This window comes from Sphaerodactylus townsendi, linkage group LG02 (assembly GCF_021028975.2).
Source record: "Sphaerodactylus townsendi isolate TG3544 linkage group LG02, MPM_Stown_v2.3, whole genome shotgun sequence".
NCBI classification, from domain to species: domain Eukaryota; kingdom Metazoa; phylum Chordata; class Lepidosauria; order Squamata; family Sphaerodactylidae; genus Sphaerodactylus; species Sphaerodactylus townsendi.
Genome location: NC_059426.1, coordinates 70874429 through 70895277, shown reverse-complemented (window position 1 = coordinate 70895277; position 20849 = coordinate 70874429). Strand labels below are relative to the sequence as shown.

General features: G+C 42.3%; 1 protein-coding gene across 1 annotated transcript; it reads right to left on the bottom strand.

Moving 5' to 3' along the window:
- Positions 1-1001: 1001 nt before the first annotated feature.
- Positions 1002-17068, bottom strand: SERPING1 (serpin family G member 1). Its single transcript, XM_048487140.1, has 8 exons — positions 17010-17068; positions 16568-16637; positions 12909-13386; positions 11302-11439; positions 8596-8799; positions 6321-6463; positions 2747-2966; positions 1002-1645 (listed from the first exon to the last, which is right to left on the bottom strand). Exons 1-8 carry the CDS (start codon positions 17051-17053, stop codon positions 1398-1400), a joined length of 1545 nt encoding a protein of 514 aa, XP_048343097.1. The 5' UTR covers positions 17054-17068; the 3' UTR covers positions 1002-1397.
- Between the last annotated feature and the right edge of the window lie 3781 nt (positions 17069-20849).

Here is a 20849-nt window from a genome sequence, read left to right as displayed (position 1 = left end):
CTTCAGACTACTGCACATTCAAGGAATACTAGCCTAGCCTATTTAAACATCATTTAGTTTGAAAGCTCAAACAGACCATGCATATTGTTTTTATTAAACATTGTATTGTCATTTATTAAATTTGATTGTATTTTGAATGCGCTAAGCCTGACCTCTGGAACCATACCATGCCTATTTGGTCTTGCTCTCTGAAGTATGGTAAAGGGGAAGGGCACAGATTAAGCTCTCCATCCCTGAAGTCAATAGCTCAAAATTGTGAAGGTTGCTCCCATGGTAGCTGTTAGGAGTGAAGCAGGAGGTGAAGCAACTAAGCAAAACCTGTAAACAGCAATGCAGGTAAATGTTAAATGTGCAGCTCTGTTTAGCAGGAGATACTCTGAGAGTTGCTGGCAGCAGTTACTACCCAGTTTGTTTTGGTACTGCCAGGAACCAAGAAAAAGGGGAGGCATCACTGAATGGTGACTTGGGAAGGCCCTAGGCTTTGCTAGCCTCCGAGAGATTGGCCTGAAGGAATGGGGGGAAGCCTTCCAAGTCTGTTCCTTCACACAAAACTATGCACACAAATAAAATAAAATACATCCTGTCGTACAGAGTTTTAGAGTGAAATGTGAAACTACCTCATTCAGTTGCGGTAGTCTCTATTCAGGAAATTTATGATAGGGAGGAACATTAAATCAGCTGGTTACTTGTGAGCAGTGATTTTCTATAAAATAAAAACACATCCTATATGTTTGAAATAAAATCTGGTTTTATTCCTTTTATATTTAGTCAGGTACATTTTCTGTCAGGGAGGATTGTTCTCCTTAGGTTCCTTTTCTTCTCTGAAGCCTCAGTAACTTGAAAATTGATTTCATCATTTTCACAATAACCCAGGATCTCCATGAGGCCTATATTTCTAATTCATCCAATAAACTGACATTCATTCTTACCCTAATAAAACCCTCTCACCCAAAATTACCTCTAGCATCCTCTTCCAGAAACACAACAATAACATTCAAGTTAATCAGTATGGTCATTCTTTATTCCTTATCAAGCAGGTGAAAATGCAAGAGGCTAATAGGATTGTTGCAGTCAGTACATCTGGGAAAAGAAAGATTCTTACAATGAGACCTCCTTTTCAATCTGTTAACATAAATGAAAACAATGAGATTTTTCCTAGGCCAGTGAGGAGCAAATACATTGGGAAAAAATTAAAACAGAAGGAGAACCCGACCTCCACAGAAGATAGAAATGAAAGATTTTTAAAGTAATGCTTAAAAACAAAAAGGGACCTGTGAATCCACCTCACCAAGCAAAGTATCATGTGTAAATACTGAAATATGAGCCTAAGACAATTCTACTGATGGACAATGTGACACCCTTAGAGACAGAAGGTGATAGGAGCAAGGAGGAAGTTATCATGCCTTTGGATTGTTGATGCGACCCATGAAGATGGGGATCCTCTTCTCATTCACTACCACAAAGATGAAGGGCTGTTGTACTTCAAAGAAATTAGCTGTACGTGCCAGGGAAATAGCTGTGGCAGCAGCTGCCTCCACTCCTTCCTCATTGATTTCCATCACAGCTTGGTGCTGGGCACTGGACACAGCCAGCTCTTCGTTCTCAGAAATGCCACACAGGTTAGCTTCAAAGAAAATGCCATATGCTAGAAAGGAATAATGGATGGAATGAATAAAATAATATAATCTCAGATGATTCATGAACTATTTCCTACCTTGGAAAACTCATGACAGAAACCCAGAACTGCCACCAGAGATATGTGGGATTAGATCACCTAGCACAGACCTGGCCATAAAGTCGCTATTAAATTATGAATTTGATAAAGCTCCTGGATTTATTTCTTCCTAGTTTACAAGCATTTGGCTGGTAGACTGCATTTGGCAATGTATCAAAATATGATGACTCGGTAATATTTCCAGACATGCATTAGTACATCAGCGTACTGATGACACCCCAGGCCAATGCTCCAGACCAGCTGGGCTAGAGGGTGCATGGAGATATTAAATAGTATTGAGGAAAGGACTGCTCCTAGGGGAAAACTACACACCAATGGTAGTGTGCTGAGGTTCTCTCATCCACTGCTACCCTCTGAGCATGATCCCAGTGAAAGGCACTGTAGCCCATCATTCTCGGTGTTGCTGGTCCCCTCCCAGCCTTGGGACCGGACGCCATAAATAATGTAATTTTAATTCGATTTTATGTGGATGCTGCTATGGAAAATTTTTAAGGGTTTTAATGTTCATGTTTATATCTCTATCTATTGTTTTATCGGCCTTGTTTATGGGCCCTGTACACCGCTCAGAGCCCTTCAGGGATTGAGCGGTTTATGAAATATAATAAATTATTATTATTATTATTATAGGTGTGATTAGATGTGTGCCTTTAAGAGGAGCTGATGGGTGGAGTTAAGAAAACCAGGAAAAGCTGCAGAGGTGCACTGAGACCAGTAAGGTAGCATTGGAGCATACAGAGAATGGCTCCTCGAGTGCAAACAGAAAAACGTGAAGAGACCCCTCTGCAAGCTCACTGCACACAGAAGAGCCCCAATGTAAATGTTCTATGCAGAACAGGCCATGAATCTCTTTGTCCATTTCCCAATCAGTCCACCTATATTCCTCAGGTAAAGACAAATGGATTCAAGTGAAAGGAATAAAGTGTCCAGGATGGGATTTTCCCTATAACTCACTGTATAAAGTTGATGACCCTTTCTTTTTTGCTTTTAATCCTCCCGTCCCCAGTTTCTTACCCATCTCTCCCACGATGGACATGAGATCCAGGGAAGAGTCCACCTTGAACTTAGGAATAGTCACTACAGTGGGTCTCAAAGAGATGTGATCCAGCTTGACCATCACTGACTTGAAGACATCCCCACTGAGACGCTTCTCCACATCAGAAAGATTCTGCGACAGGGATCGAGGCATGATAATAACCAGACTCATGTTGTGAGACAGCTGCAGACTGCCAACCTAATAAAATAAACTGCATTAGATTTTTATACGTGGGAACTCATAAGGACTTGTGAGAGGCATCTAATTTCCCCCTTCCTCACTATTTCCACTTTCCCTCTGTTGAAAATACTGATAGCCTCTTCCCTTTGCTCTTCATCTAGGGTTGCCAACTTCCAGTGTGTCTGGAGATCTTCTAGAATCACAACAGATTTCCCAGCTACAGTGATCTGATGCCCCTTAAAGTTGCAATCTCCAGGTTGGGAAATTCTTGGAGATCTGGGTGTGGAGCTTCCAGAGGATGAAGTTTGGGAGGGAAGTGGCCTCAGCAGGATATAACACTATAGAGTTCACTTTCCAAAGCAGCCATTTTCTCCAAGAAAACTGATCTCTATCATCTGGAGAACAGTAGACATTCTGGGTGATCACCAATCCCAACCTGGAGGCTGGCAACTTTAGTTCCTTTCAAGGAAATGGCCACTCGGAGTGTGCAGCCTATTGCATTATACCCCTCTGATGTCCCTCCTCTTCCTCCCCACAACCTCCATGCATTTCCTCATCTGAAATTGGCAATCCTATCTCCTTCTCACCCAACCAACTTTCATTTAGCTGCTTCTCAGTCTTTGGCTCCGCCCCCTACCTCTACCTAGGAAAACTGTGGCCCAGTTGTGTGATGCTAACTACTGGGCCTGGTTCACTGGCATCATAGGGAACTCTCAATGAGTTGTGAAGTAGCATCTCACTTTTGCTTGTATTCTCCTCCCTATGCTATTTCTTTTTTTTTCTGTTCTCCTGGCAACCCCTTTTTCTTTCCCCTTTCTCTGTCTCCTTCCCTCCTGCTTAGCCATTCACCAACATACCTTTATCTGCCTCCCATCTTCAGCTATCATAGGGTGGTTCATATGGTTCTCTTAGGGTGGCTACTGTTGAACAATAGCAAGTAGCCAGGCCTGGTAGAATCATGCAAGTCTACTAAAGGTTGCTGTATCAAATCACCTGGAGGCTGTTGTATATTATTTATACCCCACCTTTCTTCACAGTGGGGATCAAAGCATCTGACATTATTCTCCCCTCTTCCTCTTTATCTGCACAGCAATTCTAAGAGATAGGTTAGGCTGGCCCAAAAACATTTAGTAAGTTCCACAAGGAAGATGGTGATTTGAACGTGCATCTCCTAGTCCCTACTCTGAAGTTCTAACTGCTATACCATACTGGCTTTCATAGGGTGGTTGCTGCCGAACAGTAGCAAGCAGCCAGGTCTAGTAGAGTCATGCAAGTCAGGTGGTATCAAGCCACCCAGAAGTTGCTGTTAGGCCTAGGGTTGTCAATCTCCAGGTAGGACCTGAAAATCTCTCAGAATTACAATTGAATTCCAGATGGTGAGATCTGTCCCTCTGGAGAAAATGGCTGTATTACACTGAGGTCTCTCCCCTCCCCAAACCATGCCCTCCTCACTACAAAGTCTCCAAGAATTTTCCAACCTATAGTTGGCAACAGGGCCCATGGGTATCCCGTGTCCCCAGGCACCACCCATTTGATCGCATGGAGGCGCAAAATTGCTCCACCCATGTGATCAAGCTGCTGGCCCACCCCGATGGAGGTGGAGGGGTCCAGCAGCAACTGACCACCACCCCTTATCGGAGGCCACAAGCAACTACGCCCACTGAAAATTTCAACATTAGGGTTGCTAACCCAGATATGTCACTTCCAGCATGAACCCCAGAAGTGAATTCAATACATCATCTGAAACTCTATGGTGCAATTCTATCCCCATCCCCAATTTTGCTCCCACTGATCCAATGAGCGGCAGTAGGAACAGCTGGGCCTAGGGAGGATTGGCTACCTTATACAATGATTACGCTTACGGTGAGGTCCTGATAGGTTTTTCCAATTAACCTAGATTTGAAAAGGTCCTGCCTCTTTAATAGAGACTTAGTCTGATGTTATTTTACACATGATGTCATTTATTTCAATGCAATGAACAATTTCACCTACCTATTTCCCCACATTAAGCCTTTATTAAAGGGCAGGACATTTTCCTCCAGGCCAGCTGGCAACACTGGCTCCTAACTAGATTGACTTAGTGTTCTCTGGTGAAGTTCATGTTAAGCATAGCACAATATAAACAGCCTTACATCTGTGCATTAGACATTTACACTGCAAGGCCAGTAATTTACAGGTTGTGGCCACTTTTGCCCAGTCTGAGAATTAAGTCATCTCACTTGCTGGTGAGGAGACACCCTTCACTGTAAATTTATTGCCTTGTACTTCACTAGGATGAGAGGAGAAGTGGTCAAATATTCTGAACACTGTATGTTTCTTAAAATAAATTTAGTTTTTAATTCATTCTATTTTATAAATTTTGCACCCTCAACAGATCTTCACCTAAGATTTATGGTTTCAGGAGTAACATACATTAGTCAGTTTTAGTTGCCAGAAAAGAGGACTTAAATGAGTGAGGCTCCAAAGTGATCCTGGGGGCTGCATACTTTTCTGGTTTGGGGAGAGGTAGGAAAACAGACTGTACCTCAGACTCAAAGAGATCTGAGAAAAGGGAAAGGGAGCTCAGATCTAGAGTGATATAAAGTAGTGGGGTACAAGCAACTGAAGGAAAGACCAACAATAAGCCACATCTTGTTAGTCTTTAAGGTGCCTCTAGAATACCAAAAAGAAAAAGGGAATAGTTGAGCATGTAAGAGACAAATATAAATGGCAGACTCCGTTTTTAAGGTTAGAATGGGTAGAGTTTCTAGTTAGCTCAAACTGAGTGCAGCCTTTGGGAGTTAACACAAGTTTCTGTCTCTGAAGGAAATTTTGAAATGGAAGAGTTTTGCCTCTCCTTATGCTGTACTTGAATATCAATCAATCAATATGCCTTTTATTAGCATAGTATAACAACAAATATATAAACATTTAAATAACTAATTAGATATAGATCAGCAGCAATAAGCAAATAAAAACAATAGATAACGTTTTAAAATAATGTCCAGGAAGGAAGCAACTGAACAAGTACCATCAAAATAATGGTCCTGTAAAAGAAAATGTACAACATAAGTAGAGTTTTGTATTTTCTTTGCCAATAATAGAGGGTGAATCAAACTTGATCGTACATCAGCATTTAGGACACATTGAAGCAGAATATGAGTCAGGGAGTCAAGTGAGCCACATCGACAGAACCTTTGATGTTTCGGGATTTTTTGGTATCTGCCGGATGTCACAGTTGAAGGAAGGCTATTAAATCGGGCCAACATAAAGGCTTGTACTTGAATACGTGAAACACACACACAAGTTCTCAATGCCCAGTAGAGCTGTTGCTGCTGAGGAAACTGTAAGGGCACCTAACAGTATCCATCAACACTGAATCATGAACATTACCTTAGCCTGCAAGGTGTGGTCAGTGAAGGAAGCCAATGGATATTTCTTACTGCTCATCATGAACACCTTAGAGGGAGGGAGGCCTGGGCGGTAGAATTTTTCCTGTATTGTGTCTTTGCTCCTAAATATGGTTTTCCACTTGGCTGGAAAGACAAAGAACTTGGATTTATACATACAGCCTAGAAGGGCTTATTAAACTGACTTGTACATTTTTTTAAAGAAAAGACAGGGAAATAACACTCCATACTTGGTGAATTCACACAAGGCCAAACTGTACATTAAGAAGGAAATCTGTGATCAGATTTCCCAATTTTTTAATGTTTCAAAGCAGTAATTGAGGCAGGGGGATTTGATCAGAAGTGCAGAGCTGGGAGGGATTGATCCTTTGCACCCATGGTGGTTTTCTCACTGAGAAATGTGGTGATTTAGTGAACTTAAGAGTAGAGGTCAGGCTATGAGAGGGGCTTTAGTGGAGTGGTCAGACATGGAGAAAATGAACAGGGATCTATGGAGCCCCATGGCACAGTGATGTAGGTATAGATTTTTTATGGGGGGTTCGAAGGTGGGACCACGCCCCCACCCACCCCTGGGGGCATGGCCATGCCTTCCCAAGCACCCCTGGTCTCAGTGCTTATAAAAGCAGCTCTCCAAGGCCAGGGACGGCAGACTCCTCTGCCCCCCCCCCCACGACTGGGTTCCCAGCTGGCAGCTGGCAGTCCCTTCTGCCCTCCCCTCCAGGCAGAGGCATAGCTAGGGAAAATGGAGCCTGGTGCAAAATCTGAGGCGGGGCAGCGGTGACTGTGGAGCTGGAATCCACCACCAAACAGCATCATTTTCAATGGTGTTTAAACTAGGGAGCCCAGATTTAAATCCACCTTAAAGGGAGAATCTGGGATCCCCAGTTAAAACAACATTGAAAGTGATGCTGTTTGGGGGTGGATTCTCCCCCAACTTGAAACAGCATCACTTTCAATGTTTAAACTGGGAACCTCAGATTCTCCCTTTAAATCCAAGCCGAACGGGTTGGATTTAAAAGGAGAATCTGGGGAAATTTGGGGGTGCCTGCTGTCAGGGGTGCAATTGTTAAACTAGCAGCACCAAACTTTCAGGGTATCTTTAGGAGACTCTCCTGATGATACCACCCAGGGTTGGTGAAGTTTGGTTCAGGGGATCCAAAGTTATGAACCCTCAAAGGTGTAGCCCCATCTTCTATTAGCTCCCATTGGAAACAATGGGGGATGGAGGCACCCCCTTTGGGAGTCCATAACTTTGGACCCCCTGAACTAAACCTCACCAAACCTGGGTGGTATCATTAGGAGAGTCTAGCCTAAAAACTGCACCCCCTGCAGCCAAAAACCGAAAAACACTAAACAATTACAAAAAACCCACAAATGGGGGGCGAAGCTTTGGACATGTAATGGGGGGGTTTGAACCCGAGAACCCCCCCCACCTGCGTCCTTGCCATGGCATAGGATGGTAAGCTGCAGTACTGCAGTCAAAGCTTTGCTCATGACCTGAATTTGATCCCAACAGAACTTGGTTGCAGGTAGCCAGCTCAAGGTTGACTCCGCCTTCCATCCTTCTGAGGTTGGTAAAATGAGTACCCAGCTTGCTGGGGGTAAAGTGTATTTGACTAGGGAAGGCAATGGCAAACTACTCTGTAATCAGAGTCTGCCTAGTAAACTACCTTTAACTTTTAATATGGAATTGGCAGGCTGTTAAGAAAGCAGTCAAACCTTGTGAGGAAGTGACAAAAGGGGGAAAACATACACAAGGAAAACAACAAAATAGGGGGAGGCACATTGGAGGCTATGAATCTTTAGGAGGACAGAGTTAGACTGTATGAGAATGAAACATGAAGGGGAATGGAAGATAGAAAGGAAAGGGGATAATAAAGTTGAAAACTGAGGAAAGATTTTGCAAAGGAGGAGGAGGAGAAATAATTCTAATGATCAGTGCTATCTAAAATCTTTTAAGTTACTTTGAATTCTAAGAAAATGGAAAAATTATCTGAAAAAGGAACTCATTCTCCAGCAAGCTGTACCACAGGTCCTGCTTGGTGCCACAAGGCTTGGGGACAGGGAGCAAGTACAGGCATGGTTTTATGAGCAGCAATTGGCGAATGTGGACATGAAGCTCAGGATCAAGACTCTGTGTTGGTATTGCCAAGGATGGCCTGTCATGATGGAGGGCTTCAAGGTCAAGGTCAGCATCTTGAACATTTGGAAAGCTTTGTATCTGCGGGGCTGGAAGGTCTTAAGGACTTCCTACTTACAGTGGAAGTAGACAGCATTGACAAGCACCATCTGGACATCTGAATCCACCTGATCCAAGAGCTTTTTGATTTTATTCTGAGTACTTTTTCTCACCCAGCTGTTGATTGCATTTACATTGTTGACTCTGTCATTAGTGAGATTCCATATCATACTGCGATAGAATTTTTGTGACAGCTTGTTGAAATCATCGTTCCCGGTGAAGGCTGTATATCAGAAAACCAAGGACAGAAAATTGAAAATACCTCCTTAATAGAAAGTCATATGCCTTGTTCTCAGAGATTAGCTTGACAGATTTCACTCAACACAGATGAAGAGCCAGTCAATTATAGCAATAACTATAACTACTGTAAAAGATCCAAAAGTGTGGATTGTATATGGTAGGAGGACAACATCGTATGCATATCAGTCACCATAATCCCATGTCTGAGATTATTTTTTGAAATTGAGTGTGAACGAGAATCTGAAAATCTCTATAGACAGTCTCAGTTTAGACAAGCATTTACTGTTTAAATCAAATTCTCTCTCAACCCCCAGTTAATATTGTAGTGACAATAGTACTGGCCTAGTTTAAAGTGTTGTGGCTTAGATTATTGAGATAATGTAAGTAAAGTATATTGAGCACCTAGAAAAAGTGCTGCACTAATGTTGAGAAGTAATATCCCATAAACATGATACCTACTAGAATTCCCACTTCCCCATTAGTCACATATATACTTTTGGAATATAAAATCACAAAGTTGTAACTCCACCTAATTAACAGCCATAGTTTTGATAATAATAAGATGCAGTAGTTAGGAACACATTCCCTCACAGGAATTAGAGGTAACACCAACACCAACACAAATATTTTCTTGGTGATAAACATTTATTTATTTCGGGCATCTCTTTTCCATTTTCTTTTCAATGGGGACCCAAAGTGGCTAATAAAAATCCAGGACTAACAACTCAATCCTGGGATAGTGCTGCTACTGCCCGGCCCCACTGCCTCCAGATGGCTTTCCAGCAGTGTGGGGAGAGGAAAAAAATCTGAAAAGCCCTCAATAAGGGCTAAATCCAGAATCTGGGCTGCAGCACAGCTGGCCGCAAAGCTGGGGTGGAAGCAACTGGCTGCATATCTGGAGTGGAACACCCAGACCACCCTCCCACACTGGCACCAGCGTTGCTCTGCTGTGGCCAGGACTTCCAGCTTTTGCTGCGGAGGAGCTGAGGCCCCTTCCGCACATGCAGAATAATGCACTTTCAATCTACTTTCAGTGCACACTGAAGCTGTATTTTACTGTGCGGAATAGCAACATCCACTTGCAAACAAATGTGAAAGTGGACTGAAAGTGCATTATTCTGCATGTGCGGAAGGGGCCTGAGCGGCAGCCCTTTACTCCAGCGGAGATGGCAAACATGGCAGCGTGGCCCTCCTCACTGTGCCCAGTTACACTCCCGCCCCCCAATCTGAATTGGGCTGCCAAGGTCTGATCTCTACTATAAAATTATAGGGAGTAGCAATACTCAAGCTAGGTATACACTCCCAAACGTTGTTAATGCATTCACATGACACTTACTTTGTACCTACTACAAGAAAATATAACATCTGAGAATCTACAATGACTTTATTATGCTTAGATGTGTTCCTCATCATCTTATTTCTGTATATCAGGTGGAGTTGTAACTCCCCCAGTTTTCTCATGTGAATGTATCTGCATATTCAATGAAGAAATAATGCCATGTGTAACTTCCTTTTTCTTGATAGTATTTAAAGATGTAGGTGTAGTGTAGGTGACATGGAAAGTGAATCAAAGAAAAGGATATTTTATAATTAAATAATAATTTTGAAAGAAATATGTGGTTGACAAACACAGCTAATTCAGATTTACTGTTTTGTGTTCATGGATTCATTTTTAAAGAGATCATGTGTACAAATGTTAGGGATTTTTTTTCTTCCAACACTCCTGGCATCAGTTTAAGATCGTGTCCCACTACTGATGAAAGGGTTCCATTATATAGGTGCTGCAGCTCATAAGATCATTACCAAAAACAAATCTATGACCTTTATAATGTTGAAAGAACACAACATCCGTTGATCCATCCTGAGAAGAACATACTGCCCCACAACCCTTTCCACATACTATGACTTTGGGATCTTTTACGGGGTAAATTGGACTGGATTTTCTTTCTTTCTCAGAGAGCACCAAACCACATTTCAAAAACAGGATTTTGGCCTAGTGGTAATACCAACAACTGAAACATTAGATTTCCTTCCCCCAGTCTATGTTTTACAGAATAATTTCAGTGATCTAATATTACATTGTAAATAGTTACAGAAGCTCATCAATAATCCAAAACAGAGAATGTCTGCACTGCCTTTCTCCCATCCTAGGAACTCACATCCATTTTTGAATAAGGTTTGGTTTACGCATGTAGCCGAATGAAGCACTAATGAGGTGACAAAATGTTGACATGTTAGAATGGCGTATATCCCTTCAAATTGCAGGTGAGGAAATTACATTTTTCCAAATTCCCCTACATTAATAATTCCCTGTAAATGGAAAATTAGGACATCATGTTAAGTTTTTACATGGGACAGCACTGAAAACATTATTTCCCCCACCTGAAATGTAAGGGGTGCAGTCCATTTGAACAGAATCCTGCCATCTTGTGGAAAAACTAGGTAGAGAGGAACTTACCTGTCTTAAAACTGGCAATTTACTCACCTGGTTGGGCAAAAATTGCAGAGGCTGCTATCATGGCTTTTGATTTGTGGAATGTACTCATTGCATCATGAATACAAGATAATTCTTTAGGGTAGGAGAGCACATTCTCAAGATCTTCTTTGGTTTGTCCACGGGCTCCTGTAAGGTAAAGGTATGAATATTGAACAAATATTATTGGACAGGCTGAGGCCGCTCTTCAGCCAAGTGTTTTTTGATGCATGGGTACCCTCTGTTCCCTTAGATCAGGAGTTCTTACATCTTGCCATAGTGACACTGAATGTTTATTTCTACAAATGTTAATTCACAGTTTTATTACTTGTTAAAGTGTAATACTTTTTTAATACCTGAAAAGCTGCTATGAGAAGTGTGGGTGGCTGTAACCAACACAAGAGACAGCCATGCAATGTTGTTTATAGTCTGCCTTCAAAAAAGAGGGCATATGACTTCCTGGCTGATAAAAAGGGCTGGCTGGTCACCAATCTGCACATCTAAATTCTGATGAAAATGAGAAATAAAAATAAAATTGAGTTTGATCTGGGGAAGAAGATGTGTGCAAAACCCCCATTATGCTAATCTCTGAAATTATCTATATTTGCACATATTCTTAAAAATGAAGCACAGAGAGTTCTCTCTGTTACAGACATTATCAGTGTAGAGACAAACAAACATGAAAGAAATGAAAGAAAATGGAGAGAGCAGGATCACATGGATTCACAATTTGGTTTTCAAATTGTTAGGGCAAAAGAACTGGCAAGAAATGCTCAGGGTCCCCAGGGAGTCCAGCACTAACAATGAACACATGGGAAAGTGGTTTGCATAGATTAATGACTTTGTTGGTGTAGCAAGTTCAGTTATCTCATAAGAACAAAAAAGAGCTGCGAGCTAAAGAGATGGAAATGACAAATCTCTACAAAAGGTATGAGGTCTGCTTTGAAAGTTAGATTTTCTCTCTGAGCAAACCTTCATTTAGGAAAGCATATACATAAAGCAATGTTTATGTATACACCGCCCAGAGCCCTCCGGGGGATGGGGTGGTATAAAAGTTAAATAAATAAATAAATAAATAAATAAATAAATAAATAAATAAATAGCTAGCTGTGGTGGCGAACCTATGGCACTCCAGATGTTCATGGACTGCAATTCCCATCAGCCCCTGCCAGCACAGCCAATTGGCCATGCTGGCAGGGGCTGATGGGAATTATAGTCCATGAACATCTCGAGTGCCATAGGTTCGCCACCACTGGTTTATAGTGTGAAAGTTTTTTCCCCACAAGTACATGAATCAACATTTTACATACTGTGTTTCCTCATTCTGTGTACTCATCACAGTTGAAACACACAAGGCAGCACTTCATTATGATATATCATCTTTTTATGTGTGCTGTATTCTGACATTGTTTAAAAAAAAGAATTAGCTCAGTGGTGGGATTCAGCAGGTTCGCACCACTTCAGCAGAACAGGTTGTTAAAAGGGTGCTTGTGAACAACCAGTTGTTAAATTATTTGAATCCCACCACTGGAACCAGTTGTTAAATTATTTGAATCCCACCACTGAATTAGCTGTATTAAGGTTGCAACAACTGTGTTTACATGAGAGTGTAGCCTTACCTAGCAACAGGTTGGAAAGCAACATGGAGATGCTGAAGGGTGAGAAAACCAGGTTAGAGTCACTCTTCTCATATTGAATTGCTGCCAAGTAGAAATTGATTGCAAATTGATTTAGAGCTTCAGCCAACTTTATTTCATCTTCCACTGTGGATTCATTACATGAGGCCCATGGATTACTGAGTGGCTGGCATTGTTGGGGCTTGTAGCTGTCTGTTGTTGCAGTAGTTATGGTAGGTTTTGTTGTAGCTGCACCATCAGGGGATGGCTCTGTGGCATTCAGACATTCCAGCAAGATGTTTTCAGGGAGGCTTGTATGTTGACTTGCAATAGTGATGCTTTCACTTTCTTCTTCCCTTCTTGCTGTGTTAGATTCAGCTTGAAAGTCAGCAGTTTCCTCATTCATTGGACCTGCTTCTACAAGCCCTTCTTCTGGATTCAGTGTCTCTTTTGCATTATTTTCATTGTCATCTGACATCACCTGTCACATAGGATTAATTACATATTATACCACTTAGCACGGGTAGTTTACTTAAAAAGCGTAAACCAGTAGGAAAAGTAGCAGGGGGATCTTAAGGATGCTGTCTCCACACACCATAGTACTGTTCCAAATCAGATCTGTGCATGCCTGGGTGCTAAGTTTCCAACACAGAACTTACAGCATATGTCTGGGGGCATATGAGAAAAAATAATATGTTCAAAAACCCTGTGTCTCATTCTAAACCAGATTATCAATCATACCTAGGAATGCCTAAATAAAGTACTTGGAGAAGAGAGGGACTGACGGCTGTCATTTCCCTAAAAATACAAAAGTAACATTAATATAAGAAATATCAACATCACATTTAAAGGGCTTTCAAAAAAACAAAAAAGGCAATCTTCACTCTTGGTTTTGATGGGGGAACAACCCAGAAGGAGCAAAAATTTCAAAACAAGACAGAAACATAAGGGGTTCCCTGCTCTTGCTAACTTCTAAGATCTTTGGTACCGCAACTTGGATGGGATCAGTACAGAAATCTCTGCCCGGTAGGAACCATACCCTCACTGCAGGGCAGAGCACCAGTACATAATCAGTCAGAGTGTATTAATTATTTTGCCTGACCTTTGATTGTAGTAAATGAAATTAAATAAATGATTTTATTAATCGACACCATTTCTAAGCTAGAGAAATGGTTCCTGGTTGGACTCTCAGGGTTCTGTTATCCCAAAGTGAATAAAAACTATGTTTGTTGTGGGTTTTCCGGACTGTGCGGCCATGGGCTGGTAGATATTGTCCCTAACATTTTGCCTGCATCTGTGGCTGGCATCTTCAAAGGTGTATCACAGAGAGAAGTCTGTTACACACAGTGTGTAACAGACTTCTCTCTGTGATACACCCCTGAAGATGTCAGCCACAGATGCAGGCAAAATGTTAGGGACAATATCTACCAGCCCATGGCCGCACAGTCCGGAAAACCCACAACAACCAGTTGAATCCAGTTGTGAAAGCCTTTGACAATAAAAACTTTGTTGGCAGTTAAAAGGCAAAAATGTTAGGACCAGTAAAAAAAGTGATATAGCTCTAAACCTAATTACCAGTCATATCTTAAAGGGAAGCGATATATGCCTGAAAGTACTCCAGAATATTGAATCCCCAGTGTTACTGCTGTTGTTTTGCTGCAGTTCATGTTTTTCAGCACTAACAACCACCTTGAAGCAAGAGATTGAGAAAACAAACCAGCAAACAAAATCTATTAGGCATGTTCTCATAGTAACTAATAAACATGCATCCTCTTAAAGGAGAAACAGTGTTATGATCTGGACAGTTTCTAGTCTTAGCTTGAGGAACTAATGGGTAGTAGCATCAAATTATGTTTAAATTTGGTACCAGTACTACAACAGTGGTGCCAGTGAAAATCCCCTTTGAGATCAGAGTATGGCTGAAAGATGCATAATATATCCTTCTTTTCTAGGTCTTAGCAGGACTTGGTCTGGTCTGTTCCTGAATGGGGCTGTCTGGGAAATTAGTGCCATCATAGAAGAAATAATAAATCTTATTATATATTTCAGCAGCATGTTCCCAACAACGAACCAGAAAAAAGTGAGGGCTGCTGGCAAATGTAGACCTCAGCCATCTGGACGGGGCCAAATTCCAGCTCCTTGCAGAGCGGCAAGGCTAACACTTCCCAGCAGCCCTTGCTGTAGGAAGCCATACTTTCCTCCTCCCCTCTTGGCGTGCTTGTCCCTACTAGTACTAGGACCTATGGCAAACTTTGAAGAACTTCCTGCCTGGGAACATGGGACGAATTGTGTGAAGTTGCAGCTGAGTCAGAAGAATCTGTTTGCAAAGTTAGGAGAGATTGTCGGGGGTGGGGTCAGTGGTGGGATCCAAAATTTTTAGTAACAGGTTCCCATGGTGGTGGGATTCAAACTGTGGCGTAGCGCCAGTGGGGATGAGCGGGGCACGACGGGGCATGGCTGGGCATTCCGGGGGCAGGGCATTCCTGAGCGGGGCTGTGGCAAGGTCACAGCTGCTGCGCCAGTCTTTGGGCGGGAAATGAATGCACGCAGGCGCAGCTGCCACGCACGCCGGTGCACCTCCTGCTAGACTGCTTCAAGTTCTGCGCACTACTGCTGAGAGGAGGGCGCAACTAAGGCAAAAATCACATGGCAAAATCACCAATTAGTAACCCCCTCTCGGCACACACAAATAATTAGTAACCTACTCTCGGGAACCTATGAGAACCTGCTGGATCCCACCTCTGGGTGGGGTGAATCTGAGAAAGGAGAGCCCATTCACAAAGTTTATGAAGCCTTTCTGTGTGTATATGTGTGTGGTGGGAGGAGGAGAATCTGAGAAAGGAGAACCCATTCACAAAGTTAGGGGAGCCTGTCTGTATGCATGTGTGTGTGGGGTGGGGGGATCTGTAAGTAAGCTTTTCTTTCCATCGAACAATTAGACTAGATTTTTGTTATCTGTGGGAAATATTTGGGGTCAAGCAGGGAGGAAGGGCAGGAGTGGTTGGCCCCCTCAGTGGGTGCCGTTAAGTCACCAACAGTTTTCTAGAGCCTGTTATATTTGTTTGTACTATGGGCTTTACTGTGGGTATAAACATAATTAATGAATAAATGTCCCCAGACGGGTGGTGTTTTCCTTGTTCAAAAGAACTGTATTTGTAGGATGTTAAACTGACTATTTTATAAGCTGCTCACAGAAGTCATGACTTGGGACAGAAGTGTAATAAAGAACCTACATCACCAGGTGCTTGTTTTGGTGAGATGATGGGGATTTGATTGTAAGTTGCTTTCAGATCCCTTAAGCTAGAGAAAAGCAGGGTATAAAAACCAACTCTTCTGATGATGATGATAAAGTAGATGCTAAGGTCCCTGGAAGATTTAGTTAGATTGAAATCTTGTTCACCTGTAAGGTGTTACAAGACTTCAATTTATCCTAAATGCAGGTTGAGCCCAAAAATGGTGAACATTGGGACATTCCAAGTTTGAAACAATATATCTTCCTACCACCCCAGTATACTGCTCAAGTTGCCCCTACTCCCTAAAATATTAGTGTTTCACCACAGAAGCCCATGCTGACAACTTTGAGTATCAATCCTGCCTTTTGCTCCAACAGAAAAGTCTCCTTAGTAGGGGGTTGGAAATAAAGGCCAAGTAGTGCTACTCACCAATTGCACACTTATCACAGTAGGAGCCAGATATAGGAAGATTAGCCAGGTCTTCATGGTGGCAGAGAGCCTGCCAAAGGAATACACTTGTATTTAATTCCAGCAGAAGATGAATGCACTTGCCCTGTCTTGTCTTGACTGTCAGGTACTGAAGTAGCTCTTCACTAAAGGAATTCTGAAGGATATCTACTCCAGTCACTTGTTTTCTCTAAATAATTTCTTTCCCTCCTTTTCTGGCTGCCTGCAGACTCTTTTCTCTGATTTTTCGCAATCCCAATCACATGTCCAAAGTTAGTTTCACTTTATTTAGGGGAATTCCATTTCCCCAGCTCTCTTGTTGGAAGAAAATAATTAGACTATGTGGTGAAGTAGGACATTGCCAAACGAGACAAAAAAGACACAAGTTTCTTGACAGAAGAGCAATAAAAGATCAAGAAATTACCTTCTCTTCAAACTAGAGGACTTGAGTGTTATATGACATAGCATAGTTGCATTTCAAGAGCAAAATATGAGGGAAGAAAGAACTGGCAGGGGGACTTCACATCCCATTGGCTGGCCACAGTCAGAGGTCAGTTAAAGATTAAGAATGATTCCTGTTGTGGGGAGAATTCCTGTAAATCATGCTCAAAGACTGGACATAGGCCAGCCTAAGGAAAACAAGAGCTGGTGAAAGACATTTAGCGTTGCAACATCTTTCTTTTATTGGTTTGCTTTCTAATGACAAGTTTTCATAGAGCCATTTCATGTTACAGATTTTCTGCATAGAGAATCATGCTATTAAGAAATAATAGCATGATTCCTACATTTGGATGTGTATTTCCCAGTATATATTTCCCAGTATTTCCTAGTTCTGATGTGTATTTCCCAGTTTGTATATGCTTAGAAGTGGCAACAGAGGCGTAGCTAGGAAAAATGGATCCCGGTGCAAAATCTGAGTTTTGCGGGGGGCCCCCCATGGGCAGCCACTGTGATGCTGGAATCCATCCCCAAACAGCATCACTTTCAGTAGTGTTTAAACTAGGGAGCCCAGATTCTCCTTTTAAATCCACCTTAAAGGGAGAATCTGAGGTCCTCAGTTAAAACAACATTGAAAGTGATGCTGTTTTGCGGTGGATTCTCCCCCACCCTGAAATGGCATCATTTTCAATGTTTAAATCGGGGGTCTCAGATTCTCCCTTTAAATCCATGCAGAAGGGGGTGGATTTAAAAGGAGAATCTGTGAAAATTTGGGGATGCCTGCTGTCAGGCATGCAATTGTTAAACTAGCAGCACAAAAATTTCAGGGTATCTTTAGGAGATTCTCCTGATGATACCACCCAGGTTTGGCGAAGTTTGTTTCAAAGGGTCCAAAGTTATGGAGTCTCAAAGGTGTTGCCCCATCTCCTATTAGCTCCCATTGGAAACAATGGGGGATGGGGCACCCCCTTTGGGAGTCCATAACTTTGGACTCCCTGAACCAAACCTCACCTAACTTGGGTGGTATCATCAGGAGAGGCTCCCGGAAAATCCCAGAAATTTTGGTGCTGCTAGCCTAAAAACTGCGCCCCTTGCAGGCCAAAAACAAAAAAACACTAAAATACCAAAAATACTAACAAACCTGCAATTTTTGCACCACCCACAAGGGGGCGCCAGGTGCAATGAGCATCCCCCCGCCCCGTTCCCCTGTTAGCTTTGCCTCTGAGTAGCAGCCAGCCCCAGTTTATGTCCATGAAAAAAACAACACATATATGCAACTATCAGACAAGGTGATCTATGTACAAGTTGCCTACGCTTTCCCATCTACTTAATCTCTTTTGTTTTTCTCTCTCCTGCCATAGGGCTAGTATATTACTCTGTTACTTGTTTGATGAGAGTTTGCATGTGGCTTTTTAAAAAAATGGAATGTGTTTGTTCAGTGCATCTGAGCTCATGTTAATTTTATTTTTTTAATGCCAACTTTCTGCTAAAAGGGGCACTCCAGACCACTTACAATTCACAAAAACAAAAACAGTATGTAACAATAGAAAACCATGTTAAGAACAACCTCAGCAGCATTAAACAGTAGTAATATTTTTAAAGCTCATAAGAAACTGTTGTAACAGGAACAAAACCACCATGAACCAAAAGAAAAGAAAATGGCTTAAATAAACAGAATAGACTTTTCTGGAGGCCTGAAAAATGTAATGCAGTCCTTGAAAGATAAATCCATGCACTGGTTGTATTAGCATATGAGACTCTGTTTCCAGTAGATACATCCACCTGACAGGCCTCCAGTGAAGATCTCAGCTACATCCTGAGTTGATCCCATGCTGGCCTCATGTTGTTTGCATCGTAGTGGAAAAATAAGTTGACCATCATAGCCTGTCTTCTAAAAAAACCCCCAAGGTGAGATGTTCGTATGGTTTTCTTGTACACCAAATCATATCTTTTCCTTCTGGGCCAAATGTGTAGAGCAATGCCAGAAAATCTTTTATAATCAGTGATCTCATCAGGGTTTCCCCCCCTTCTATTTGGCAAAGATATACAATTTGCTGAGTTCTAAAGTATATTTTGCAGATCTGCTCAAAACCCAGTTTCCTCTTCAAACTACATGTGCATGTCTATTGAACAAGGAACCAGAAATAGCAAATATGGAATGAGGAACTGCTAACTACCATCAATCTAGTGTGTCAAGGTGGGGAGGTAGCAAACTGGCTGGATGCTCTTCAACAACTTGCCACCAAATCAGGGATGGAGAATAAAAATTACTGGACAGGTCATGTGTTTCTGGATGCTGAGTTTAACACTTGAATGCCAGACAGCAGGCTCAAGACCCCCATCCCCACAATCTCCCAAAAGAGATATGAAATGGTATGAGACGATTATTGCACCTTGGTTTATGCTGAAAACACAATTTATGTTGTCTGCATAATGCAAATTGTCACCATTTTCAGTGCAAGGGCTGAAATGGCCTGAATGCTCATGAACAAGTTAACTACAATAATTTAAATGTGCAAAAATATGGGGCTGCTGTTCCATCTCCAGAAGTGCTCCACTGTTTTTAACAGATGCATGGAGGTCTATAGGCAGTGCTTTCCATATGGTTGCGTGTCCAAACCCAGACTGCCTAACAGTAGAAAAAGTAAAGTTTGAAAATCTTGCTCAGGCAAAAGCCTCTCTAACTCACCTTCTGGGCAAAAATTATCTCAGAAATGCAACCCACCCAGTGTCCAGGAATGCCCTAAAGACATAAGAATGTTAGCTAAGTATAGGTTTGTATAGCTTTTGGTTGTCACTGTTGTGACATTTCAGTAATTCTGAGATGGTCAAATAGCTGTTTTAGCTGGATTTGTGGGTAATCTGGCCAGTTTTCTAATTCTGCTGGCTTGTGTGAGAGACTGGGATGACATCTCCTATATAAATTATTATTGTTATTTAAAGTGGACCTCATTATCTCAACCATATGATAATATTTGAACTATGCATATACAAGCAACTGGCATTTGCGTTAGATAAATACAACGATTGCTTCTATCATGTTGTGATCTGAATAGCCAAGCCCAAGGCTGAAGCATTTTTTCATGTCCCCTGTACATTCTTTTCTTTCTTGTTGCCTGGATTTTCAGGTGGAAAACTGGTGTTGGAGGCCATGTCAGCCCTGGGCTATTTTAGTGGTGTGCACGTTTTGCTGTTGTTCTAGCAGTGTCCTCAGGTGACCCTCTCCATTACTTTCTTTCATCAAGTGGTTTCATTTCTATGAGAGCAAGTGCACAAAGAATACAGTTTCTCCCTCATATTGCATAGGCGAAGCTACAAGGGGACGGAGGGGAGTGCGCCTCGCACCGGGCGGACGCCTGCTCCCCCCGGAAAATCGCCCCAGCCTCTCTGCCTTCCCCCTTCCCCTGACCCCCCCCCCAATTTGCCTTAGTTCTTAGTTTCAGGTTTAGTTTCAGGCTGAAAAGTGGCCTGTTCCGTTCAGGCTAAAATGGCCTCTTGTGGGAACTACACTACCCAGGAGACCTTGCGAGCCCCAAGGACTCCTGGGTAGTGTAGTTCCCACCCAGACTTTTTTCAGCCTGAACTGAACAGGCCACTTTTCAGCCTGAAACTAAGCCTAAAACTAAGAAATATGGGGGGCTGCAACAATGTAGTCCAACCCTGCAGAATTAGATTCGCTAGGGAATAGAAGAGGCATGAGAGGGAGGGTTTCATCTGGCGAGGAGGCGTCAGCAACAGAGCCCTTGGAAGTTTTCGTGATCCACAAACCCAACCCTCCCCTGTGCTGGTCTCTCACTTTTTGCACAATAGAGGTTTCCTTGTGGGC